The 25975-nt window shown below is 42.7% G+C and overlaps 1 protein-coding gene across 2 annotated transcripts in view; it reads right to left on the minus strand.

The window, feature by feature from the left end:
• Positions 1-25975, minus strand: part of Cacna2d3 (calcium voltage-gated channel auxiliary subunit alpha2delta 3) — an 810117-nt gene that overhangs the window by 190448 nt on the left and 593694 nt on the right. For both annotated transcript variants that reach the window (XM_021181598.1, XM_029469011.1), the window contains 3 exons: positions 9612-9683; positions 8318-8398; positions 2466-2540 (listed from right to left, as the gene is read on the minus strand). In XM_021181598.1, the coding sequence (XP_021037257.1) occupies positions 2466-2540; positions 8318-8398; positions 9612-9683 (228 nt within the window). The remainder of the gene's footprint in view (positions 1-2465; positions 2541-8317; positions 8399-9611; positions 9684-25975) is intronic.

Below are 25975 nucleotides of genomic sequence, written 5' to 3' on the forward strand. Positions count from 1 at the left end.
AGGCCACGTGACTCAGAAAGCTGGGATGAGAAAGGACTTCCTGTGTGAGATAGATCTCCTTCTACTTAGTGGCGCCTTCACTTAGAAGGAGAACGAGAAAAACAAAAACCTCATGCAGAGTCGCCCTATACTCTGTGCTCGTGTGTCGATAGGTTGATTCATGTGTCTCCAATGGAAGCATGTCCTAAAATCCTCTCCTAAACATCTGATGGCCTCAGAGGCAGCGACAGATGAATGGGACAGATGGTCCATTGGTCTGGCCATGCCTTGTCGTGAGTCAGTTGCAAAAGATGCATCTGGTTTGTGTTTTGACAAGTGAGCTGTAGAGCATTCTCTTAGACTATTTCACATATGGAAATCTGACCCTGGCCATCAATTCTGAGAAATCTACTCATCCCGGCAACTGAACATCAATAGGAATCACAATAACTTGTATGTATGAGCATTCACGTGCCCAGAGTCAGTGCTGTTCGGAATGACCCACTCTTCCAGCCTTCCAGATGCCTTCCCAGTAGACAGAGACCCAACAACAGGCTATTTGCTATGTAACTGGGAGATACAAATGATTAGGGGGACATGAGATAGTCTTATAGGGGACAGCTATTCCCACTGCTGTAGAGACAAGGAAGCCACCACGATGACTGTGTGATCTGGTCCCAATTCCTTCCTCCTTCAAAAGCTGGTAAGTGGGAAGTGAATTCATTCCCTGGCAGAAGAGTCAGGTTTGATCATTCCCCTGCCTCTGATCTGCTCTAGTTTGGAACATGTTTGTGCCAGGCACCCATGCTTAGGCAAACCCAACTCACTTGTATGTACTCTGCCACTCAACAGCCCCACTTGACAGCTTGGGGTGGTTAATGCACTAAGCTCTTTAGACTCAAATACATCTTTAGACTGAAATATTTTTGAAATATCTGTGGCTTTTTCAATCAGACATTCCAGAAGCTTAGAGTTATAATTGAAATAAGTTGACCAGTTAATTCAGTCCTTTACAGACACACACACAGACACACACACAGACACACACACATACACACACACACAGAGAGAGAGAGAGAGAGAGAGAGAGAGAGTCAGAGTCGTGTGTGTGTGTGTGTGTGTGTGTGTGTATGTCTGTGTGTGTGTAAAGGACGCCATCAAACATCACCATCAGTTCCATCTGAAAGTGAGCATATGGGATTCATGTGATGTGGTCATGACTCCATTAATACCAGGGCGATTAGAGCAAAGTTGGATCCCGATGATGGGAATCTCACATGGACAGTTTCTAAACAATGATGCAAGTGAGAAGAGAATGGGTCCCCACAGGGCTCGACTGACAAGCATTTGCAGAGTTCTCTGCTGCTATGTACTAACCATAATGAAAGGGACAGAGACTTCTGCTATGGGCAGTACTGTGCATTTATGTGCTCCAGTGCATGTGCGAGCACGCGTGCGTGTGTGTGTGTGTGTGTGTGTGTGGCCAGAAAAATGACTTACACATTCTCAACTTAGAAGGCCCTGTTCCTCTTAATACCCATATCTTCTTTAAAATAAGCTGAAGGCATGTCAATCTAGGGAGCTGTCTTTCTTATAGCACATTCTAACTAGCCCAGGATGGCAGACAATGTCACCCTCCCTCTCAACCCCTCCACGGGAGACACTGCCAGTGGGTTAGAGTCTCTCCTCATCTCCTTACTTTTCTCCTTCCTTTGCCTCATGGTGGATCTGGGATACTCAAGGCAAGTGCTCCACCATGACTCACACAGTCAGCCCTTTGCACACATTATCTTTCTACTAAGTTGCCTAGACTGGCCTTGAACTTGTGACACTCAGTCATGGCCTCTTCTGGAGAGAGGCACCTTCTGTCCTCTGGGAGACAGTTCTCACTGTTTTCCAAACCAGTGCTCTAGGCACCTTCTTCATAAGGCTCTAGCTTCATGAGACAGAACGAAGACTACCCGAGATTGGCCTCAGACCACATTTGGACAAAGAAAAAAAGGCAGTGTTTTCTGCACTCAGGTGTAGAAAATAGAGAAAATTCTTAGGTGTCTCCATTTATCTAGAAAGGTGTTGAGTAGCTTCTATGAACACTGCATTTCAGCAATGTAATTGGGAGATAAATCTTAATGAAGAGAATTTTCAAAGATGTTGTTTCTGACTTGTTCTCTTTTCAGTAAGGGGCTTATGATGACTATTCATTATAATGGATTTCAAACTAAATGGAATTAAAGAAAAAAATCAAATCCTGATAGATATCTATTAATAAAAATAAATGCCTTTAGATACATATGGCTTTACACACAAGAACATGATAGAAATTTAGTATTTTAAAAGTCACTGATGCACCTGTGAGTCAAAATACTAGTTTGAAGCTATGCAAACAGCCTCTTCGATACTATGAACCAAGCGGGTGTCAAATGAAACCTGCTGCAAAGTACAATCACGGCAGGGCTGAGGAAATGCAGGGATGAGGCTTCTCTTACCAGCGGCCTGAGCTCCGGGTGCGTCAGGATATATCCATTATTCGTGATGGCGAAGGCGTAACCATGAATTCCTAACTGAAAGGGGAAAGTTAAAAAAAAAAAATCCTTCATTAACCGACTCCCAGGCGTATTCACAAAGCACAAAGCAGCCCGACCCGAGTAATTTACAGCTTAAACTTGGCATTCATAACCCTTATCAGCACAATATTTCATTAAAATGAATTCGAGGCACTGATCCTTGACATTTGGTGGAAATTCGGAGCCTGTCATAGATAAGCTCGGCAAACAGCACAATTTGAAATGTCATATCCCCACACTGGAACCCTACGGCTTTATTTTTATTTATTTAAAATAAAACAATTACAATTTTAGAAAAACCAATGAAGTCACGGATATTTCTGGAAAGGGGAGCATGTTGAAGCAAACAGAACTCTCGTGGCTGGGTTGTTTGTTCTCTTATCTAGCTAAGGGAGAGAAGAGGTACCCCACACTGCCTAGCTCCCTGGCTTCCTATTGTCCCACACTCACAGGTACCATTTTCAGCTCCACTCTCCTGCTCTGTCCCCTCCATAATCCTTAAAGTGTAAAAGTGTCCCCTGCAGCCCCGTGCAGGGCTGGCCAGTCCCTTTATGTCCTATCATTCTTATTGTGGCTCCTAAGATTTTCCAAGCACACTTGCATCCTCACAAAGCCTGGGTAAATTTCTATGCAGAGCCTCTCTCTTAATTTATGTTTTCTGACTACATGGGACTATGGGAAAGAGTTGGAGAGCAATGAAATGTTTTATTAGCTTTAAAAAGTATGTAATCAAATTTAACACTGCACTTATTTAAATAATAATCCCAGCTTTTTGACAATATTTCTATTACATACTTGACTGCACCCATTGGCTACAATAAATTTACCTACAAATCATTCATGTATTAAAATGGCCTCTAGCATAAAAGCCTTACTGATCTCTTTCTAAAGAAAGAAATTGTAACCCACTTTTGCCAGAGCAGTGAAAAGGAAGAGGGGAGAAAGAAATTTTTCTCTCTTTTTGTCTGAGGGATCATTTCACAGTTCTGAGCCCTTACATATTTTTCCTTTAAATTCCCTGCCACTCACAGTCTTGAATATGATACTATTAAATGATCCAGACAACAAAGTTTACAAACTAAGAGTGACCCTGTCTGCTTGTTAGCTTAAAGTCAAGGTGATATGAAATGAACTTCAGAGAATTTAACACCAGCAATTAAAAGTTTCCGTTGCATTACATAAAGCAAGTATGCCTGCGGTCGTCAAGGGCAACAGACGTTTCTCCCGGACTTACCTTGCACAGCAAGTCTTAATAACATTCTACTTGACTCTAATGATAAAAGTATATTTCATTATGCCTGGAAAGATAAACCCGAGATTTCCTATCCTTTGAGATGTATATCGTCTCTTTCATCTTGTCTCCTGGAAGAATGTCAGACAGTCAACACTGCATTAATTATCGTTATTAAGTCTTGGTTTAATACAGGCTGGAAGGGTCAGGAAGGACTCTAGGAGCCTGACTTCTTCCATTAAAGGCAAGAGTGGGGTTTGACTAGAAATTCAAACTCAGCATCAGACCAAACAAATGGTATTTTATAGTCAGCTAATGTAGTCAGTCTCTTCCAACATAGCTGACTGTGCCTCTTGCTCTGCTTGTGGGTCTCAAGAGAAGATAGGTCGGGATGCTCTGCTCCTGCCTGGCATAGCACTTTATAAGTGATAACCATCACCTGTGAGGGTATTGTTGGTAGCCAGGGCATCAATTATTAAATGTTTGCCTCCCTCCACCAGAATATAAGAGCCATGAGGGCAAAAGTCAGAGTTTATGCTGAAAAATAACCAGAGAGGTGGATGGAATGTGGAGCAGGGAGGGAACACAGGGAAAGTGATATGAGAAGAAGAAAAGAGAAAGAAAAAATGAACTAGAAATTGGCAAGGGTTTTACAAGCTGAGCCCTCCTTCCTACTTCCTCCCTTGGCATGCGAGGCACCTGGCCTTTCCCCACACCAGCATCCTCTAACTGACCACCTGCTGTCTCTGCTGCCTACTGCCCGCTCAGGCCTCAGCCAACTAGACTCACACTCTACCCTCTCAAAGACAAAGATGCCACAACTGTCCTCCGTACTTGCTGGTGGCCTCCTGACAGCTGGAGACTGTGGGATTCTCATTTTGGGTCTCCCGGTTTTATGAACTGACAGATACTTCTTCTTCCCTACCTCCTTGATTGCCAGACCCCACCATATTTCTTCTGGTTTCCCCAGTAGTTCCTATTCTGACTGACCTCTCCTTTACCTCTGTGAGCTTCATCAGCCATTCCTGCTGTTACTCGAAGGGCTCGGCTTCCCTGGGCTCTCCCATTCAGAGGTAGTCAATGCATCCAGCAACGGTTAGTTCTTGGTCTCCCTTCTGACAGAACAGTGCCTCTCTAAGCTCATTCTGTTCTTGTCTCCTCTGGGTGAGTGGCACTAGCATTTCTCAGTTCCCCAGCTAGACACCAAATCATCTCCTTAGTCTGTTCCCTTTATCCACAATCCTCCAAACCAGCTAACCGTAACATTCTGTTACGTTTTCTCTATGACATCCCTCAGATGCAACCCTTTTCCTCATGTCATCATCATGATATTGCTTCAGTTTCCAAAACCTGTTCTAGACAATCTCTAGGCCCCAAAGACAGATCAAAGTCAAAGGCAATTCTGCCCATGCTTTCTATGTGAGATTTATAGAAAACCCTTTAGGTGTGTGAGACGGGACCCATGCAGCAATCTGTCTGGGGCTGGCCCCACTTAAGCATTCACACTACCTCAATTACCCACTGCCACCACCTCAGTCTACCTGGCAGCAGCAATCCCCTGCAGTACCCTTTCCTACACAAGCCTTTCCTTGGGTATCAACCTCAAGTATTCCTTTCACTTGAATTCTTACCTACTATCCTTCCAGCCTCCGCCATATCCTGACTGTTCTTGTATCCCTCACTTCCACTCCATTTTTATAAACCATGAGAATATTTTCATTTCTAGCTTTATGCAAAGCATAAATATTCTACCTATACCTTCTTGCTTCTCATCCCTACTTAGGTCTCCTTCCTTCCTCTGGCTTGTTCTAGAAAGCATCCAAGGCTGTAGCTCTCCTGGGAGAGGGACCTGTTTGTAGGAAAGAGCTACCGCACTAATCTTGGACTTCTGCAGCTTTTAGTGCCACACTAGATCATGGCAGGCACTCAGTTAAATCCGCACATGTTTTGGGCACTTATCACTTTGTTCAAACACTATCTAGATGATCTTTAAAAATGGAACCAAAGTAAATACTAAAAATGAGCCAACAAGAAGCTAATCTACTTCAGCATACACAGCCAGCCCTTCTCAAACCTGTGCCTAACTTTCCCTGACACTCAGGAGCTATGGGGTTAAACTCCTTCCCAGGAGGCCCCTTTCTGAGGAAACTGCTCTAGACTGTTGTGCTCCCTGGTTGGTGACTCTTGGAGCTCATTCCATACAGCTCCAGGAAGAGAGAAGGTAGATGGATCTCTCTGAGAATCAGAACTTCATAAAATGACAATAGACAATGTTTGGTTTTGGCCACAAATCAATATGCTGATGAAATCCCTAACTCTCATTTCACTTGAAACACAGCCAGTCTTCTCCCTGTCCGTTTGCATGTTCAGTCCCGTGGAGTAACGGGGAACAGATTGGACACAGAACCTTCCAGCACAGCACAAGGAGCTGCCAAGCAGGCTCTGGATCCACAGCCTGCTCTACTGCTCCCCTGGAGACCGGGAGCTGTGCAGCCCCCTGTCCCTGGGAGAGAAGCATGTCCCTTCCAAGCTGAGAGCCTTCAGGCTAATGAAGTGAACCCAATTATAAAACGGCTCGTTATGGTAACAGAGGCCATGGTGTCTGGAAATTATTGCTGGGGTGTCTGGAATTCTTAATAAAAATTATAGGAAGTCTGATGGCTTGCGGGGAAATATATGAAGCTTGGGGAGAAAGAACAATCCTTGGGAAAATCCCAAGAGCTAAGAGCTGACACATCCTTATAAAGTGCTAACCAGGAGGGCCAGTCCATCCTGGATCCTGCTCCCTGGAGTTCTTGCTTCCCTCCTGTCTCTAGTTCTACCTGGCCAGCATGCACACCTTTCCCAGAATTCTTTATGGAGATAGAGGAGGGACAGATTCCTTAGGTCAGTGTGTACCACACCTCTGTCTCTAGGATCCCCCACCAGGCTCAGGGAAAACACAGAACTCATTCCCAGAGATGGTGGTTCCTCCCCTGCACTGCTCCTCCCTGGTCCCTCATCACATCACAGTGTTCTGCTGATTTCTTCCTCTGTGAGTGATGTTGAAAAGGCAGCCATGCATGTAGAGGACTTTGGATGACACTAGCCACATGGTAAGAACAATAAACATACTATTTTTTTCCATTATTCCTATGGTTTTTATTTTAACTTCATTTTAACAATCACAATAATTGCTTTCATCATTTCTAGAGATATTGGGGTGCTAGAGGCTAAAACCGTGGCTTTCTTGCTTGCAAGCTACAAAACATGGAGAATGTTTAAACTTTCTGTGCCCCAGTTTTTTGTTTTGTTGTTTTTTGTTTTGTTTTGTGTTTTGTTTTGCTATAAAAATGGGGTAAAATGGTGCCTGCCTATTATTAACACATCTTAGCCCATTTCCCCATAGAAGAGATTTTGAGAAAGTGACTCTGAAGCTAATTGTTGACATTCCATTTTTAATCCATTCTTCCTTGACTCATTTGGTACATTTTGAGTAGCAACCTAATGCTTGGATTTCTACATATCCTCACTGAAACCAGAACTTAAAATTGATTTGAAACACTACAAGTGGATGCCTTCCATAAACAGAAGGCTCCCGGTTATGGGTGCCAAGGTCTGGGGATTTCAACAAAAGTCTTCTCTCTCTCCAGAAACCATGATGCCTTGCTCTTCCCATGCATGGCTTTTATTTTCTGTGTGTCTATCATTTTTACTTCTTGATTATGTGGGTCTGTATCAACTAAAAGCCCCACTCTGGATCTGGAAATATAATCCAAGTTCTGAGAGTCTTTGTAAAGAAGGTAGCTATCCTCTCCTGACAACAGTAGAACTCTTCCTATTTTCTTGTTTTACCAGAAGGTCAGCGAGGCTGATGCATGAGCCAGCCTTGGCAAACCAGACAAGGAAGCCAGGCAAGCAGCCTGGCAGTGAACAGCAACAGATTCCTGGCCTGGCCTCACTCTTCATAAAAGCAGAGGGAGCATTTGCCAACCAGTCAGCCCAAAGCTGGGTGGGCTAGCTAGTCTAACTGGTGACTGAGGAAAAAAGAAACAATGAAGGCCTGAGCAGTGGGTGGAGCCCTATGACCAGTGGGCCACCAAGACTTTCAGTGCACTCTGCCCTTTCCCCACTCAGGGACCCTTTGGCCACTTATGTGTGATTGTACTTACTGAGCCTTGAGTGTACTGGCCCCTCACCATTTATTGATTTGTTCTTCTCTCCACCAGAAAATGAGTTTTCTTCATGGGAATTCAATGACCATCTAGACCATCTCTTGAAAGGCTAGCCAATAATGTCAACAATGAAAGGAAAATACAAGGACCTCATCAAAATGCATGGTTCCCACATGAAGCCTTTATACTAGGGTTGGAGGAGGCAGTAAGGAAACAATCCATATTAATTAAGATAAGCCCATCAAGAAACAGTACAGATGGTACACAGGCAGGCAATAGTCTATGATGACAGCATGGAGAAACCAAAAAGCAGGTGGAGTCTAGAGCTAGACTATGAAATCAAGGTTTGTTGTCCCATTGGCACGGGCCACAATGACCTGGTGTATTACCTTGTATTTGGGGATGGTCTTCAGAAGCTCTTTAACTGGGACATCTGTGCCAACCACACCCAGAAGAATGCCCTTTGACCTCTGTAGAAAATAGACATTAAGCAGAATACAATAGGTTACTGTCTGATGCCTTCCCGGAGACCACTAACTCAGATTGCCACGGGCCTCTTTTTCATTCCACTCTCCATCTGAATTATAGCTAGCCAAGAAGGGGAATGTCTCTGACCTAACAGCAGCAGCACACTGGTGCGGGGACATTCTAATGCTCTCCTTCTACCTGAGGATAGAAACATGGTGTGTGGGAGTCCAGACATGCCATGCCTCAGGACTCAGGTTATGAACCAGATTACAGCGGCATCTGCTTTATTTGCCCGACATATACCACCATCCAGTATCCACAAAGAAGATGCTTAGTGATCAGAGAGAAGCACTTTTTTTTGTTACTTCTTTGCTTGTTTTCTGTTTTCTATATTTAATTTTTGGCAGCATTATAGAGCAAGAGTCCCAATTCCCAGGGCAAGAGGCCACTGTGATTTGTTAAAACTTCCAATAACAGAAAGACCATTAGGAAGAACATACAAATGACTGCTGTCTGTTGCTTTATGGTTTTGTTGGTAGGTTGAATAGTGTTCTGGAAAACTCACACTCACTCAACTTTAGAATCCAATGGCAGTTGGATTTTTTTTTCTCAGATACTGTAGCTAAAGACCTTCAGAAGAATCATCTTAGATTCATAGAGGTACCTACATACAGTGACTAGTCTCCTTAGAAAGAGGAGATAAGGACGTAGAGAGAAGGACATATACAAATGATTTAATGTGGAATGATGCTGCCATGGACCAAGGGCACTGAGCTCTAGAAGCCAATAATGACAAGGGAGCATTCTTCCCTTGCTCTTTTAGAGGGACCATGGCTCTGCAAACATCTTGATTTCAGACTCTAAAGATGCACAGCTAGTTGGTACACCATGCCACTTTGCAGTACCTCCACTCCAAGAAATGAAAGCTTACTGAGGAGAAGTATAGCCACCACAATCAAGAATTGTCTGGGAATTTTCCTCTTCTAGGCATGAGTATCTTAGAGAGGGGCTAGAGATGCTAACAACTCTGCCCATCTTCTCATTTACTGGACCCACTGGTCCTCACAGCAGGTGAAATAGTAAGGATAAACTCACATGCAGTAGCCTGAGGAGGAACAAAGAAGCCTTTTTTTTTTCTAGAGCTTAGATGCTAAGGTATTTGAGAAATATCCACCCACCCCCAACCCCAGGCAGAAGGCACATTGCCATACTCACAGTTTCGTTCTGCTTACTAAACACAGGCATGGCCACCGTGGTCATCAAGACGAGGCCCTGATCATCAGCAAGCTGGATGGAGACAGAAAAGGCAGTTATTGGACACCCTGAGAATGCCTCAAGCCAGAGGCCTCCTGATGACCAGTGCATCTTTTCTAGCCAAAGGCTGCTGAGAAAGAGCCCTCGGGATCCTTTGGCGGGGAGTGAGCATGGAGGCTTTCTACCTGATGGGGCCAACAGTCTCCAGCCTCAGCTGGAAACCCAGCTGCTGCCAGTCACTCCAGCTGACACATCTGCGCCTGCAGCTTTTTTTTTTTTTTGCCTCAGATGAACCTCATTTGGATTTCAATGGTTTGTTTTATTACAACACGTCCATTTTACTGTTTTATTTCCCGGACATTTATGTTCAGTACGTGTGCTAATAAGGCTTCTGATAATGCAGGATCAGAACCTCCAGCATGGGGGGGCGGGGAGTCTCAGGAAATATCCTTGGGGGAAACAGAACCGGAAGCTCTCATTCTCCCTAAGGCAAGCCAGTCAAGCCCCTTTCACCTCTTCAGATTCCTGAATACTGGTCCCCAGAGGAAAGCAAGTGAATGAAAAGACAGCTTTAGCATATGACCCTGAAAATCACCACTAAGAAGCTAATCGTTGCTTCCAAAGGAAGCACTTCTGAACTAGGATGCAAACTTGTAATGCTTTTAGCCCCATACAGATACTGTGAGACCTCTGGGCACATCTGCTTCTCATACACTGGCAGGAGGGACACAGGCAGGCAGGAACAGCTGTTCTACCCCAGTACAAATAGGGAAACAGAGTCTCTGAACACAGTAGTAGGCTTTGGTTCAAGACAAAACTATCCTTGATTCTCAGCTTCAAGTTTCTTAGCTGCACTAGCTAGGCCTTCCTGGACTCATTGAAATATGCTAATTAACATTACCATAAAGATCAGATGTAGCAGTGCCCAGCATGGTACTCTGACATAGAGTCTCTCAAAGGAGGCCGGAGTCCTTTCTCTGCCCCTAAGATCACACAGCAAGTACATGGCAGAATTAAACAATAAAAGAGAGCAAGGAATGGTTTGCCACTGCTGACACATACCAAAGTATGCTGGGAAAAGTCAACGGGAGAGAAATCCTTTCTGTTTTGTATCTCTCTTGAACACCCACTATGGATTGTTCTGAGCTAAGGAATCCACCAACTTCAGTCTACAGTGCTCTCTCTCTCTCTCTCTCTCTCTCTCTCTCTCTCTATATATATATATATATATATATATATATATATATATATATCACTTTTTCATGGCATTAGTTCTATGGAATAATTAGGTGCATTCCCATAGAACTTCTTTCGTAGGAAGAGGCTGCCTAAGGAGACGATGCTAGAGTCTAAGAGATTGACAGCTATACAGATTGCTTAGTCTCTTGTGCAAAAGTCATTGAACCCAGCTTAGCTCATCTTTTCTAATGCTGGATTTATTTATTTATTTTTTTTGAGAAAGGGTCTTCCATAGCCCAAGCTGTACTTAGACTCATGATTCTTTTCTTAGCTCAGTGCCGAGATTACAGGTCTGCACCATCAAAGCCCTGCTTCCCTGTTCACTCAGGGTCATATGTATCATGCATATTATTGGGGTTCCTATAGACCTCACGACTTACAGTGTGATCCCTGAGACAACTGCACTTCAGTTCTTGCTATAAATGCAAAACTTTAGGGACCATGCTAGACTTTCCAAATAGAAGCCCTTATTTTAAAAATTGAGTACATGTGAAGAAGTCAGGGAACATTGTTACAGGGAGACTTTCCCCATCTTACCCCTATTGACAATCTTGAGGACAAAAGAAAAGCTGTTGAATGTTAGGACATTTTCCCAACAGAATTGGAGGGTACTTGCAAGACTTGCATCTACTTTGAAGTGAGCCTGGGTCCCCCATGAAAGTGAGACAGGAATGTCATGGCCTTTAAGGACCAGGAAACCTGTGGCATCTTAGGGGCTAACTGTGGCATCTGTCCACTTGTTTGACCAACCACTATTCTGGATGATGGTTGGGAAGACCCCTTTACTGCTATAACTCAGATTTACATAGGCAGACTCTGAATAAGGCAGAAGGCCCCCCTCAGTCTGGGTAGGCCTCATCCAGTCAGTTGAAGGTCTTCAAAGAAAAGACACAGCCTTTAAGGAGGAAGGAATTCTGCCTTCATTTGCCTTTGAGTTCAACATTGAAACAGCAACCCTTCCTGGGATGTGCAGGACACCAATCTGCTTTACAGATTCATATTTATCAGATTCCACACTTACATGCTTTAATACAAATCTTTCTCCACATATAAGCATGTATGTACATATTTATATGCCCATATGCATACACACATATGATGTCTTTATATGCTTATGTACACACACAGTGTATTATACACATGCTTTCTCTATATAGGTTCTTTCATTGTTCTGTGTCTTCTGAGACCGCTGATGAATAAGCATGTTACCCAGGTAACTTGCAGGGCATGAGAATAAGTAAATAAACGATTTTCTAATATTAATAACCAGACTGCATTAACTCAAGACAACATTGACAGCTCTTGTTGTGCCAAGAATCAAGTCAGCCAGTATATGCAACACAGTAATTGTTTATGGGAACGTATTTCAACTTCGGCTAAAAATGCTTAGCATAGCATGGCGGCCATTGGCGGCTCAATAGCAGAACCAGTGGAAGTAAACATCCCATTTCACAACTTCTTGAGTAAACCTCACTGCTGCACAGCAACGCTTATTTGAGCTGATCCATAACCCTGGACAGCTTCCACCTTTGCAACTCAGATCAAAATTCCAGGCAATGCCAACATGGATCACGATGCAACAAAAAACATGGCATTGACAGTAATAAGCAATGAAGCTTTTCCCCTGTGACCAGTAAGAGTTAGTTATAAATCATTAGTAATTGCCCTGGCACAAAGGCAAAATCAGAGGAAAGGAACTTCCAATGTTAAGCCAGAATATAGAGTCAGTGTCACTCAGGGCAAAAAGAAAAGAAAAAAACAAAACAACAACAACAAAAACAAACCCAAAACCAAAACAAACAAACAAACAAACAAAGCACAAAACAAAAAACAAAACAAAAAAAAAAACAGAAACTTCCTTATCCTATTGCATCAGTACTAAAGCCACTGATCTGTTACCAGCTCTAGGTAAACAAAAGAAACCCAGGAAGTCCAGGGGGCAGAGTTCACATGAGGGACTATAATCTTATGCACTCTTCTGCTAAGAGCTGTAGCCCACTTATAGACTGGCCTCACCAGAACTCCAAGCTGCAGGCTTCCACTGGAACCCGGCTCATCTCATAGCCACAAACACTAGCAGAAACCCAGACAGAGCCCTGCCCCTCCATCAGCCCCAGCCTCCCCAGTTTGGCCTTTTCCATCTGAAACATTTCATGGAGGTGAAAAATCAATCACAAAGTTTCTTTGCACCACAAGCTCCTTAGGATCAAAAGGCATCCTGGGCTCCTGTCACAGGAAATAGCAACCCATGGTTTTTATTTAGACCTCTAAGCAGAAATGATGCAGCCATCACAGCCTTGAAGCTGCTGCTGAGGATTCAGTGCTTAGGATTCATAATTAAGGCTTCCAAGGAAAATGCAGATACAGAATCTACATCCATTTCCCAAAGGGTAGGAGTTAGAGATGGAGGTTGCCATGGTCCATCTCAGCAAAATCCCATGAACTTAAGTCCAAGCAAGAATCCTAAAGCAACCTGCTGCCCAGTTACACTTGTCCAAGCTTTGAACAGCCCCTGAACTTCTCAGCTATGGTGCGCTGTTGGATAATAAGTGTGCACCATTCCGTATCCTTCATTTCCTATGCTGCATAATGGGGGCCGTTCTGGAATCAAAGGAAATGATGGGTAATAATGCTGAACATCTGGCTCATAAAATACAAACTTGCTCAACAGATCGACTGCTTCCTGTCAGCTTCCCAAGCTAACAATGTGTGTGTGTGTCTTTGAATGTGCATTCAGACTCGTGTGCAAACTCTGGGCAGCCATGCAGGCCTCTACTCCTGGTGCTTCATCTGTTTCCATGGGTGGCACCAGACAGGAATGTGGTCAGTGTCGAGGGTGTGGCCCCAATGGCATCATACCACCAGATCCCCAGTTCACTGCCAGCCTGCTCATTGCTATGCATCGTTTGCCTTCAGAACTTCCCTTAAGCCTCGGTTGTATGCAGAGTCCTCTGCCATGTGCTGTGAAGATAACTAAGCACAAGATTGGGCTGTTTCCCCCAAGGAACCCTGGGTGTCCTTACAGAGACAGACAAACCCATGAGACCGATGGAAGAGGTCTGGTAGGGGCTGCCATGCTGGCCTCCTGTAGCAAGCAAAGAAACTGTCTTCTTCCAGTCCATCTTGGGTCCAAGTGTCCATCTTGTACTTATTGAAACCAGTCACATGAAAAATGTCAGCTACAAATGTCTCCTGAACACTGGTATAATAAGCAGAAAACAGTTTCCTGCTTCCCTCCATTTTCCCCCTAAATTATTGATACTTCCTCTAGTACCAAGGGAGAAGTTTAAAAACCATCCTTTTCTTCCGGAAGACATCAACCTCTCCCTTAGATAACTTCTCTTCACCCTTTGCAACCACAGAGTTTCTGTAGCAGCTGATGGCTCTCTATTATCACATAAGGCAAGGTGGCCAGCTGGTTGGTTTCTTAGGCACATGCATACATGCATACATACATACATACACATGTACACACCACCTAGGCTGTAAGATTGGCTCATTAATTGGACACATGATTTGATCTGTATTCCCTGGGATGTTTTGTCTTTTTGCTATCTCAAGCTTGTGGAAAGATGGTCTCTCCGTTAGGTGCTTATAAGAACCTAAGTGTGGTGCTCATAGCCCCCCATCACAAATAGTAAGTTAGACAGAAAGAAAAAGAAAGAAAAAAAAGAGTTGGGGGAAGGAAAGGGAGAGAGGGTAAGGGAGAGGGAAAGGAGGGGGACAGGAGAGGAGGGAAGGAGAGAGGAGAGAACAGAGAGAAAGGAGAGGGAGTAGATAAAAGAAGAGAAGGAAGAGTGGGCTTGGGAGATGCAGGTAGAGGGAGGACTAAAGAGAGTAAATTAGAATGTCGGGGGGCAGGGAGGGGGAACAGCCTCTAGATGCCTTCATCCCTAGGGACTGTGTTTTATGATGGGCATATTGCCCTTAAGATTTTATGAAAAATCGTCATAAGGAATAAAAGCTTGGCTGCTTTGAGATCATCAGTAAGAAGCTGCCATCTTGAAAGTCTCCTTTGGCCAACCAGAACAAAGGTGCAAGCACAGGCAGAGCAGAGGGCAGGCATGGGGCTGGTGAGGTTGAGTGTGGCCCTCCACCAGGACAGGAACAGTGCAAGCTGCAGACCAGCCCCTGACTTTGAAGGACATTTGATTGCCTTGCCATTTTAAAAATCTCCATACAGGGAGCTGGTCAGGCCAGTGTCAGGATGCTCTCGTTCTCCTGCAGCTAGATGAAGGTAACGCGGAGCCCTAGGGAGGAGGTGAGCTGGGCATTGGAGCGAGTTAAAAGCAGCCTGCTTGGCAGAACATTTGAGTTCAGCAGAGTCTTCTGCCAGATCTGCTCAGTCCTGGAGGCTGGGACTGAAAGGGAGGGCTGTGCGCAATGGCGAACTCCACTGGAAGACTGGCTCTTGGCCAAGGGCAAAGGCTAATTCATTTATTCTCCTTCAATATACCATTTCTTCTACAGTTCGCTTCTCCATCCCTCTGCTTTGCTTATTGAAGTTGATCAACACATTGACTAGATTAACAGAATGTATGGTATAAATCTATAATACTACCATACATAGATATTTTATACAGGGGCATAAAGCCATATTTCCCTGTTTTCCTTCAACAACTACAATTAACCACGCTCAGCAGTCTGTAAAAAAGAACACTATTGCCATCTAGTGGTAGACTGTGTGAATTGCAGGCACACTGCCCTAGGAGATAAAAAGCCATTTGCAAAGTATGAGGTTTTCCAGTAAAAACACATTTAAAAGGCAGCCGGTGTTATTTAATAGCTACCTAGTTGAAGCATAAGCTGCATTAACTATTAGTTCTGTCAAAAACATTCGCCTTGACAGGAAAGGAATAGTACTAAGAGGTAGAAAAACACAGCTGTGTGCACCTTTAAATACCAAGTGAGGCATTTTGAATGGAAAATGACAGATTATTTATTGGTGTGGAGTCTGGGAATGCAACCAGGGAGCCCAGAACAAGCCAAGTCCTTTAAGACCCACCTTCTCAAATGCAGCTTGTCCATGGGGCGAGTTATCTTTCTCATGTTCTCTCCTTGGACCCACGAAGTCTGAGTACTTAGGGGTTCCCAGAGGCCAGGCTCTGGGTGCTACATAATGAGGGGAATTGTGGACAGGGTGAAAACATACGTCCCCCACGTTCTCCATTTTACCCTACTAAGAAAGTTCCCGAAGGTAATTAAAATGACTCCAATGTAAGTTAGAGCCCAAGAAGAACAAAGAAATGGGTTGAGCAAAGTGGGGTGGGGGTGGGGCAGAAGCAGGTGGTGCAGTTATGTTGAAACTCTTCACAGATAAACAGCCTGGACCTCCCTCATTTAAATCCTTAAACAAAAAAAGAGCCTTTGTACGTCAGTTGCCCGCCACTGCCCCCAAATATGCCCTCACTACCTTCTGTTACACAACAAGATGACACAACACAATGACACAACTGCCTTTAACACCAAAGTAGGATCTTAGGGGAGGCACCTTGTAGGAACACAGGCATATTGCAGACACGTTCAGTGTAGACATGACCCTGGTGAAGACATAGGCGGCCTTCCATTGGGCAAGACGTGAAAGTCCATTCATGGGTGACAATGAAAGCAATGCAGCTATGCTCTCCACGGGAGACAGGACCAGGCAGCCATGCTCTCCACGGGAGACAGGAGCAGGCAGCTTGTTTGATGCCAACACTGTCTGGCTCAGGCCAACTTTACGCTTCGCTCTCATAATCTTTGATTTCCACCTTCTGACTGTTGAATAGAGGCCAGTTTTGACATGCTCTCTGTGAATCGCATATTTAAACGTTGATTAATGAACGTTTTACTCAGCAATCTAAAAAGCCACTTGGAAATGGGAAGGGAAGGGAGTCATTTGTTTTATTAGCAGAAGAGCACAAAGACCTTCCCCTCCCCATGGTGAGCTGGGAATATACACATATTCTGAGGACATTGGGGCACTGAGGGTGGTGTGCTCATAGACCATCTATACATATTTATAGTGAACTCAAAAAGTAATTTTCCTGGGCATTTGTGTTTTAGATCCAGAAAGCAAGTCCATGTGTGCTCTCTTTCAGGTCCTAAAAGAGCATCTCGCATGAGAATCGGGGTAAATCCCAACATTTGGAAAAATGAACTGAGCAGCAGAAGTGTACATGTGGTGGGAAACTATTTGTCCAAACCTTTAAACATGCGCAACAGTGATGCCTGTCTGCTGTGTAGATACAGACACTCAGAGAAGACAATCTGCAGCAGCAAGTGGGACACTAACGTGAGCAGAAATTGGAGATGGCAACTCAAGCTGGCATCTGCAGAAACTTAACAAAGGGCTATTTGTAAAGGTGAAGAATACTGCCAGGCTTCCCCCCAAGGAACAGTGCAGTTTCTGGGAGTGTGTGCTAGGAATAATGGGGACACCCCTTTATCAGGAAGAGGGGGGGCAGAGCAGTTATAAGAGCAGAGGCAGACAGGCTGGGCGCTCATGGCTTTTAGTAACGATTTCCCACAGGAAGACATCTCTGACAAAGATGCCAATGAGAGTCAGAACGCCCCACAGACGAAAGCTCAGCCATGGCAATTTTCATGAGATTTCATGCCATCAAAAACAATGCACAATGCACAAATAAATAAAACTCAGAAATGGACATGATAACAATTTCAAGTCTTAAATCTGAATGGCGAGTATGCACGTGCTCTTTTTGAGTTCTTGTCCCCATGACTGAATGTTTGACCATCAAGGAAGCTTTCCCTAGAGCCTCCTCTATAGAAAACACTGCATAAATAAAAGGGCTTGGTAGCATAGACCTGTGGTGAAAAGTGATGCTGCCAAACTGAAACCAAATTATTTAAAATAATAAGAAGTCATAAGTCCTGTGTTTAAATTCCTTGCCAAAGAAAGATAAAGAAAAACCTGTTCCAGCAGCCTTGGTAAGACACTTGTACTGAAAATGCTGTCAGAACACAGGTTTCATAGGACAGGCTAAACACGTCCCTGACTATTAGTGTGTTTCATGATCTTCATGGCAAGGAGCACGCAGAGGCAGCTACTTCCTTTCTTGAAGAGCTGATTCTTCTGATGCATGCAGTTAAGAACAGCAAACACTGTTCAGATTTCTGTTGTACAAGGCATTTTTCAACAGTTTTGCAAGATGCTCTTATCCTAAATAGTATACAGCTCTTGCAAAACAAAAGTGGGAGAGTAAGACATAAATATGAAATAAATAAACGTTAAGCAATGCTTCCCCTCATTGATGATCTTGGTAAATTATAGTCTTTCAATCCCGTAAGAGTGATACTTAACTGTTAATTGGCTTTTGTCTAGGATGGTTTCTGAGTTTTTTATTTTTATTTTTATTTTATTTTTATTTTTTATTATTATTAATTTTTTAAACTGAATCACTGTTGCTTGCATGGGGGATGCTGACTTCTGGCTAGCCCTCGCTGTAATCTACGTTGCCTAACAACAAAAGTGAGCACAGTGTCCTCTTTGAACCTTGGCGGTGTCTACTATAAACTTGATTGCTGAAGTTGTTTTGTTTTCTTTCTCTTTTCAACAACTTAAAGACAACGTTGTGAATGATAATGCCGAATGAGGGTTGGAAACATCTTGAAGAAAAAGCTAGAGCTGCTCTTACAAGGAAATAGCTATTATTTGGTAAAATGCCGATGCTGTCTCTTGTTCCCAGTGACTCTAAGATAAAAGCCATTAAGCAGGGAATATAGTTTATAAGCAAACATTTCAATAGCATCAGCATGTTGTCTTTGACCGGGAACACATCTATAAATAAATCTGTGGTCAAAAGAACACTACTGATTAACATCTGATTAGCATATCTGAAAGCTGTCTTGGAGACTGCTTTGTTTGTTTATTAGGAGTGACCTGCTTATTTCCAGAGTGCCCAGGAATGAGGACAATGGGAATGATCACGGAGCACTGGACTTGGGCCAGGCTTCATGATGAGCCTGACACACAACCGACTCCCCGTTGTGGCCAAACATTCATAATTTCACAAACGTGGTTTAGACACCTCCCAAATAGATGCCTGAAAATACAGCCAATAGTTGGAGCTTTGGGGCCCAGGGACAAAACCTTCCCCTTGTTTAAAGACCCCCTGAAACGTGGCTTCCTCCATAAAACCTTCCCTAACTAAGTGGAAATGGGAACCAGATGTCCCGAAACTCCACTACAAAGATAATCATATTTACTCTACAACCAAAGATACCATCTAGGCCCAAATCTGTGCAAACTGTTAATACAGCTAAGTCTCTGAACACGATGGCTGGAAGAGACACGGGAAATTGTGTATAGCCTGTGAACTCTGAGAGCAGAAGGAAAAGGAAAAAAGTCTCCTTTTTCTCCAAGCTTTTAGCAGGGAGCCTAATACACAAGAAGTGCTCAGTAAATGGTCCTTGAATGAATTTATTCCAACATCATCCTTTGGTTTATTTTGTATAGGAGGCTCACAGAGGAAAGGAATCATGTGGAGTTAGTAGCAGAACTAAGACAAGATGCCTGTGCCCATCGTGCCTCCATCTGTGTAGTTAGCCTGACAATAAGGGCTGTGAGGAGCTGGTACCTACATGCTGTTGTGACTAGAAGCAAATAGTACATGCTCCCCAGCCTGTGCCACAGCGATAAAGAAACAACTCCCCTTTTAAAACCAGCTCAGTTGAACACTGTGACTTCAAACAGACAGACCTTGAGTCAACACCCAAACTCAGTTTCAGTCTCTTGAATCAGGGTGCTTATTCATTCTTCCACCCCTGCCTCTCTCCCTCCCTCTCTCCATCAGCTTATTCCCCTACCTACATCTATCCATGCATACCCACTGCAGTGCTTTGTACGAACTCGGCCTTAAATCAAACCCAGGCACACACACTATAAATGATCTGTGCCCATTCAACAAATGATGAAAACAGAGCTAAAATAATCAGAAGGCAGCAGAGCAGAGGTTTGAGACTCAGCCTACGTGTTTCTAGAGATCAAGTACAAATTATTCTGCCCCTAGAAATCCTTTTGAGTGGTGTAAAATGTCCTATTTTACCTTCAGGAGATTAGAACAGAGCAAAAGAGACAACCAATAAATCATCCTTAAAATAGAAATAGCCCATAAGAGTTCTTGAATGATTAAGCAGAATTATCGAGGAACTGCATAGGATAGTGCTTTGTGCCTCTGCCATATTTGGCTAACCCCACAAGACTCATTCCGGTTAAGTGAGAAACTTGTAAGTCCCTTTTTCATTACTCTAGTGAATTCGAACTCAGTCCCTCCATTCGAGGCTCTCCATTTTAAAAAGGAAGAGTAACATCATGGATCTCCGAGCTAACTGTAGTTCAGGAATCAAATAGAACAGTAAGCAATGATCGATGCTTGTTAAGGGAGCTTGGGGTGATGGAAGGCCGCAATAGGGAAATAGTTGCTACGGAGAAAGGGAGCCGGGATGGAAGGATAGCTGCTTCAGTGACACCCAGCCTGCATCTAATGCATCCTAGGCCTGGGCAAGCAGGAGTGTGTGTAATCCAAGCAAGAAGCTCATGAGTCAGCAAGTGGGTCAAGTCTTTGAGTCATTTCTGGAAAAAGAAAATCCATAGCATGGCATTAGTCCTTGCCTAACATTTTTCCCTCATGAAACTTGGTTGAGTTTTTTTTTTTTTTTCCAAATCCTCTGAGTTCATTGGGATGGGGTAAACATCTAGCTTTTGTTTGTGCACTTCACACTGTAGCTTTAGGGAATTGTATGACTTCCTGGTTTCCCCAAAGCATTTCAGTGGAATCTTTTGCCATGGTGTCTCATTCACAGTCACCTTTTTCCTCTCAAGGGACTGTGCTACATACATCAGTTATCTAGGGGCCCAGGAAGGAAATAAAATAACCAGGAAAATGATGGAACAGATGAACTATGACCAGATTCCACTGACAGATTTATAATAAAATTTGTAATAAAACACAATGAATTCTGTCAAATGAAAATTAGATTTATTTTATAGCAAAAATATATTCCAAAAGAAGTAAAGGTAAGACTTCCTATGAGTGATTAGTTGGTGATTTCTCTGGAATCGCTGGGTCCTTTATTAGGTTTATCTGTCTTTTAAAAAATGCTCTTCTATGAGGACCAATAAAAGCAGATTAAAATAATTGGTAGTAAATATATACTGATTTGATGTAAACTTTCAAGCATGGTTTTCAATCCAATCACTGGGTTGTATTGATTTTTACTTGATTCTATATAAGAATGGTCTTTGCATATTCCTTCTCTAATGCAGTCAGAAAAAAATTACACTCCTTACACACACACACACACATACACACACACACACACACACACACACACACACACACACACACACACACACATATATATATATATACATATATATATATGAAATATTATAACCATTTCATTAAGACAGTCCATATAGTGGTATTTTAATGGCACAACTTCTATGACTTGACCAATCAAAAAGTGTAGACTCATAAACCACTTTTTCAGAAAATACAACTAGCATATTATGTGGTGGGTATAGGAGTTCAAAGTCTATCAGCACACAGGAGGGACTTCAAACAATAATCCAGTTTTTTGAGTTCAAGATTTCATGTGATTCAATAAAAACAACCCCTGTATTTGCATGTGGAAGTAAGAAGCCAGAACCCTGGGCATCGGGAGATGTCCCATCAAGCTTGCCCTATTGCTGGTGTCATGGTACTGTTATGGTGTCCCTGTACCAAGTCACTAAGTTAGTTTCTTTCCCCACCATTTATTTCTTTTCTCTACAGGAGAAAAAGGTGTGTGCATTTCTGTGTGGATGGAAGCACAACTAAAGTAAAACAACTTTGACAAATACTATTCTTTATACTCAGATGTTCTTTGGCTTTCTCTTGTTGAGTGGAAAAAGCTAGCTGGCACCTCTAGAGGGTCACATTTCATCACGGTGCTCGATATAAGTAAATAGAAAGCATTCACATGTCTTAAATAAGTGAGAATTCTCTAAATTGAGCTTTGATTTCCTTAGACACTTAAAAGGCTAAGTTGGGGACCAAAAACGTCTTGAAATATTATGGATTTTGAAATTGATTCTTTGTTCTCTGGATTTATACTTATCTAGTCCCAGTGCTTATCTTTAACAAAATTCACCAAGTTACATTAAATAGGGTAGGGTATAACTGGAGTTATCAATAATGCTATGACTCCTGCAGAGGTCAGTTATATGTCTACCATGTAATGGAACTCTTGGGGGCTGGGCCCTGGGCAAGCACTGTACATATACCACAGAAAGTCCTATAGATTGCTATTACCTCACCGTACTCTACTATGACAATGAGTAAGACACGGTGCCCTGGATCCAAGGGAAGACATTTTTAGGCTGGGAACATGTATCTTGAATCACAAAGCAGGGTATCCACATCTGCACCAAGGGTATCCACTTGTCTTAGAGTGAACACAGGAAGAACTACCTATCAATTCATTTCCCAAATAGCAAACTCAACTTTAGTTTCATCGCTTTCAGCCAACTCGCTCTTCCCCCAACCCAGAGGCAAGGTGGAACTTGACCCCCAGAATGTCATCATATACCTATCACTGCTAAGTATCCCTAGGCTCATCTCAGTCTTCCTCTAAGCATCTGCTATGTTTAGGTTAACTGTCTTGGTAAATGATTTCTCTTTTCAGCCAGAAATAAAGATTACTAACAAACACAGGTATTTTTAGAATTGCCCCATAGGAGGCAACCCACTATGACCCTTCTGAATTTAACTATCTCTACCATGAGACATTATAACCTTAGTTTGGGATTTCCACCCATTCCTCTTCTGAAGAAAGCTAAACTTAAATGCTAGGTTAACTTCTGTCACTCTTATCCCATCTCATTTTTTTTGGGGGGGGGGTTGTTTGTTTGTTTGTTTGTTTTTCAAGACAGGGTTTCTCTGTATAGCCCTGGCTGTCCTGGAATTCACTCTGTAGACCAGGCTGGCCTCGAACTCAGAAATCTGCCTGCCTCTGCCTCCTGAGTGCTGGGATTAAAGGTGTGCACCACCACGCCCATCTCATGTATTTTAAGTACTGCAGAGGCTGGGGAGATGAATCAGTGGTTAAGAGTACTTGTCCTGCAAGCATGAGGACCTGCATTCAAACCCTCAGCATCCATGTAAAAATGCTAGACATGGCCATATGTACCTGTAACCCTCGTGTTAGGGGGCAGAGACAGGAACAACTGGAAGCTAACTGGTCAATCAGTCCAGGCTCATTAGTGACCCTGTCTTAAGAGAAGATGATGATCAACATTCTTCTTTGGCCTCTGCATGCACTATATTCTGACTCTCCCTCTCTGTCTTGCTCTGCCTCTCTGTTTATCTCTCTCTCTTTCTTTCTGTTTTTCTCTCTGTCTCTGTCTCTGTCTCTGTCTTTCTCTCTCTCTCTCTCTCTCTCCACACACACACACACCACAAATATACCAAAAAGTAAAATAATTAGTATATTAGCATGAATATAACTAGCTCTTCATTAAAGTAGTGTTTATTATATAAGATTAAAAACATATAAATGTATTAAGGGGAAACAATAAATCCTTGTTTTTCTACCACCAGGAAGTAGCTGCTATTAACCTTTCATTTTAAGTTAGTTTTCAGTGCTCTTAACATTTCATCCTTTCTAAGCTTAATGACTTTATAGCTATTTTCCTATTTTTGAATGTTTTGGTACTTCTTTTATTATACATAAAATTGTAAGTTATGGGCCAGTTTGAGCTAGAATCTGAAAAAATGGGATTATTAGATCATTGTGTGCAAGCATGAAATATTTTGACAGACATCAGCAATACTTGTATGTCTAACAGTACAAATGCTAAAACTCTGTTTTTAAATTTTTTTTGCAAGTGCACCTAGTAGTACATTGAATCTGAGAGCCATGCATTCATAGCATAGATCAATCACAGGGTAGGGCTTGGACCCAGGAAAGGCATCAGCCAAGATGCACTTGGCATGTGAAATTTGTCAAGTTCTCTTTCTCTTCAGTGTCAGAGCTACATGCATAGGCTACTACAGACACACAGAGATTGATGACAGGGACAAAATATCAGTGACCACCATGGTTGAGTACCACAATGCCACTCAGACATCCATGGCATCCATCACAGTGGTCACAGGACAAGCTGCCTATACCTGCTCTATTTCCACTTCACTGGTCTTACTCACAAACAAAATTCTACAAAGTAGACCAGTCCATAGGGCTACTACCATCATCCTTCCAGACTGAGTGAGGTTCCTATAAAATAGCAAATGATTTGGAGAGGAACAGGATTGTCAAAATAAGTGATAATTATCCACATGAAAAGCAAGTAGTGAAGAAAGCCATAAGCAAAGGTAAGTAGTTAACACATGGGCACTATACCCATTACTGCATTTGCATAGCTTGCATGCAGCTGCCATGGGCACTGAACTCACCAGACCTACAGTTCTACCAAAGAGCATCTTTGCAAACTTTTCTTTTTTCTATGGTCTGTCACAATTAATTTAACAGTTCAATGTACAGATCCTAAAGGTGATACAGAAGGACAAGAAAATGTCCTGCAATTTCTGAGAGCCAATTACACAGAATAAGAAGGTGGGTCACAGACAAGATGAGTGAAGGAATGAAGAAGGAGAAGAAGGAGGGAAGGAGAGAGGGAGGGAAAGAAAAGAGAGAGGAAAGGGAAGTTAGAGAGGGAGGAAAGGGGGAATATAGGCAGGTTTAACTTAGATAATTGAATAAAAGTATTCCCCTGAAACACAACAAAAGAAAACATTTAGATAAATTAGTGCTTTCATTTATTCCCTCAAATATAATATAAGTACACAAAGAAAGGGCAAATGGATTCAGGGCTCCATTTACCTTGGTGCGTGGGGAGATTAATAAAACAGTTTATCCTGAGAAAAAGACCCAAAATGGACCTCCATTTAAGAAGCTAATTTATGCAGTCCCTTATACAAGTTAAGCAGCGCAGCATATCACAGCAGGGACAGAACAACAGATCTTGAACCCTGCTGTGTTTGTTCAAGAAGGCAAGTTAAGCTATTCCTAACAGGAAACAAAACACATGGTTGGGCCATTAAACCAGGATCATTTTGCCATACTGTGCAGTCCTGAATGCATCAATTGCTGTTCCAAACGGGATTAGAGATGTGATTTGCTTTAACTATGGTTGGGAGAAAAATTCTATGCCCTCTCAGAATTCTCAGGTGGGTATTAACTACTATTCTGCCAGGCAGAAGGTTAGACCACCTAGGAAACTGCCAAGAAATGTTTTTTGGCAAATTCTGACGTTGTATAAATGAAGGGTCAAAGATAGTAGTGTCTGTACAAGGTAACCACACAGATGGTCAAGTTTAAGCCCATCTGACTATACACTCAAGGTCATTGAGTAATGATACAGTCATTAAATCAAGCACACCACTTGAATACCATGTGGTTCTTACGGACAGAACTCAGCAGAATGAAAGGGTGCTCTGTTCAACAGCCTGAATGGGCATTTAGAAACAGCTTTGGCTGCTTTCATGATGTGACCATTATAAAATGCAAGCTCTCATCTATTTTTCCCCAGAAGTAGACAAATACTGTGTAAAAGAAAATAAATATTTCCAAAGGCAAGCCTTGTTCATGTAGATCTCTTTCCCCAGAGTTCCACTAGGAAAACTGATTCAGTATCAACCAGTGAGAAAAGACACACAGGCTGGAAGGAGTGAGACATCCATACTCCAAGAATTTGTGGATTACATATTTGGTAGAAATTGTCAAAGTTCTCTGGGCTTATCAACAGCTATTGTTACCCCAATGCTATGTCAAGGGTTAAAACGTATAAAGCCAAAAATTAGTTTGAAGGTGCTTAACAGTTACAGGTTAAGTAAGTAAATAATTATCATTTTCTCCAATTGCTGCACTGGAAAACCGTTATGATAGTCTAGAAGAGGCGTATTAGAAAACTGTCAATGTTGAAATCATGAAAATCATAACTTAGACACAACCATCATTGATGTCTAGTACATTAATCACAAGAAGGGCATTTAAATAGGATATTTTTAGTTGTAGACAAGCCAAGAGATTAAAACAAGCAT

Source organism: Mus caroli, chromosome 14 (genome assembly GCF_900094665.2).
Source record: "Mus caroli chromosome 14, CAROLI_EIJ_v1.1, whole genome shotgun sequence".
Taxonomy (NCBI): Eukaryota; Metazoa; Chordata; class Mammalia; order Rodentia; family Muridae; genus Mus; species Mus caroli.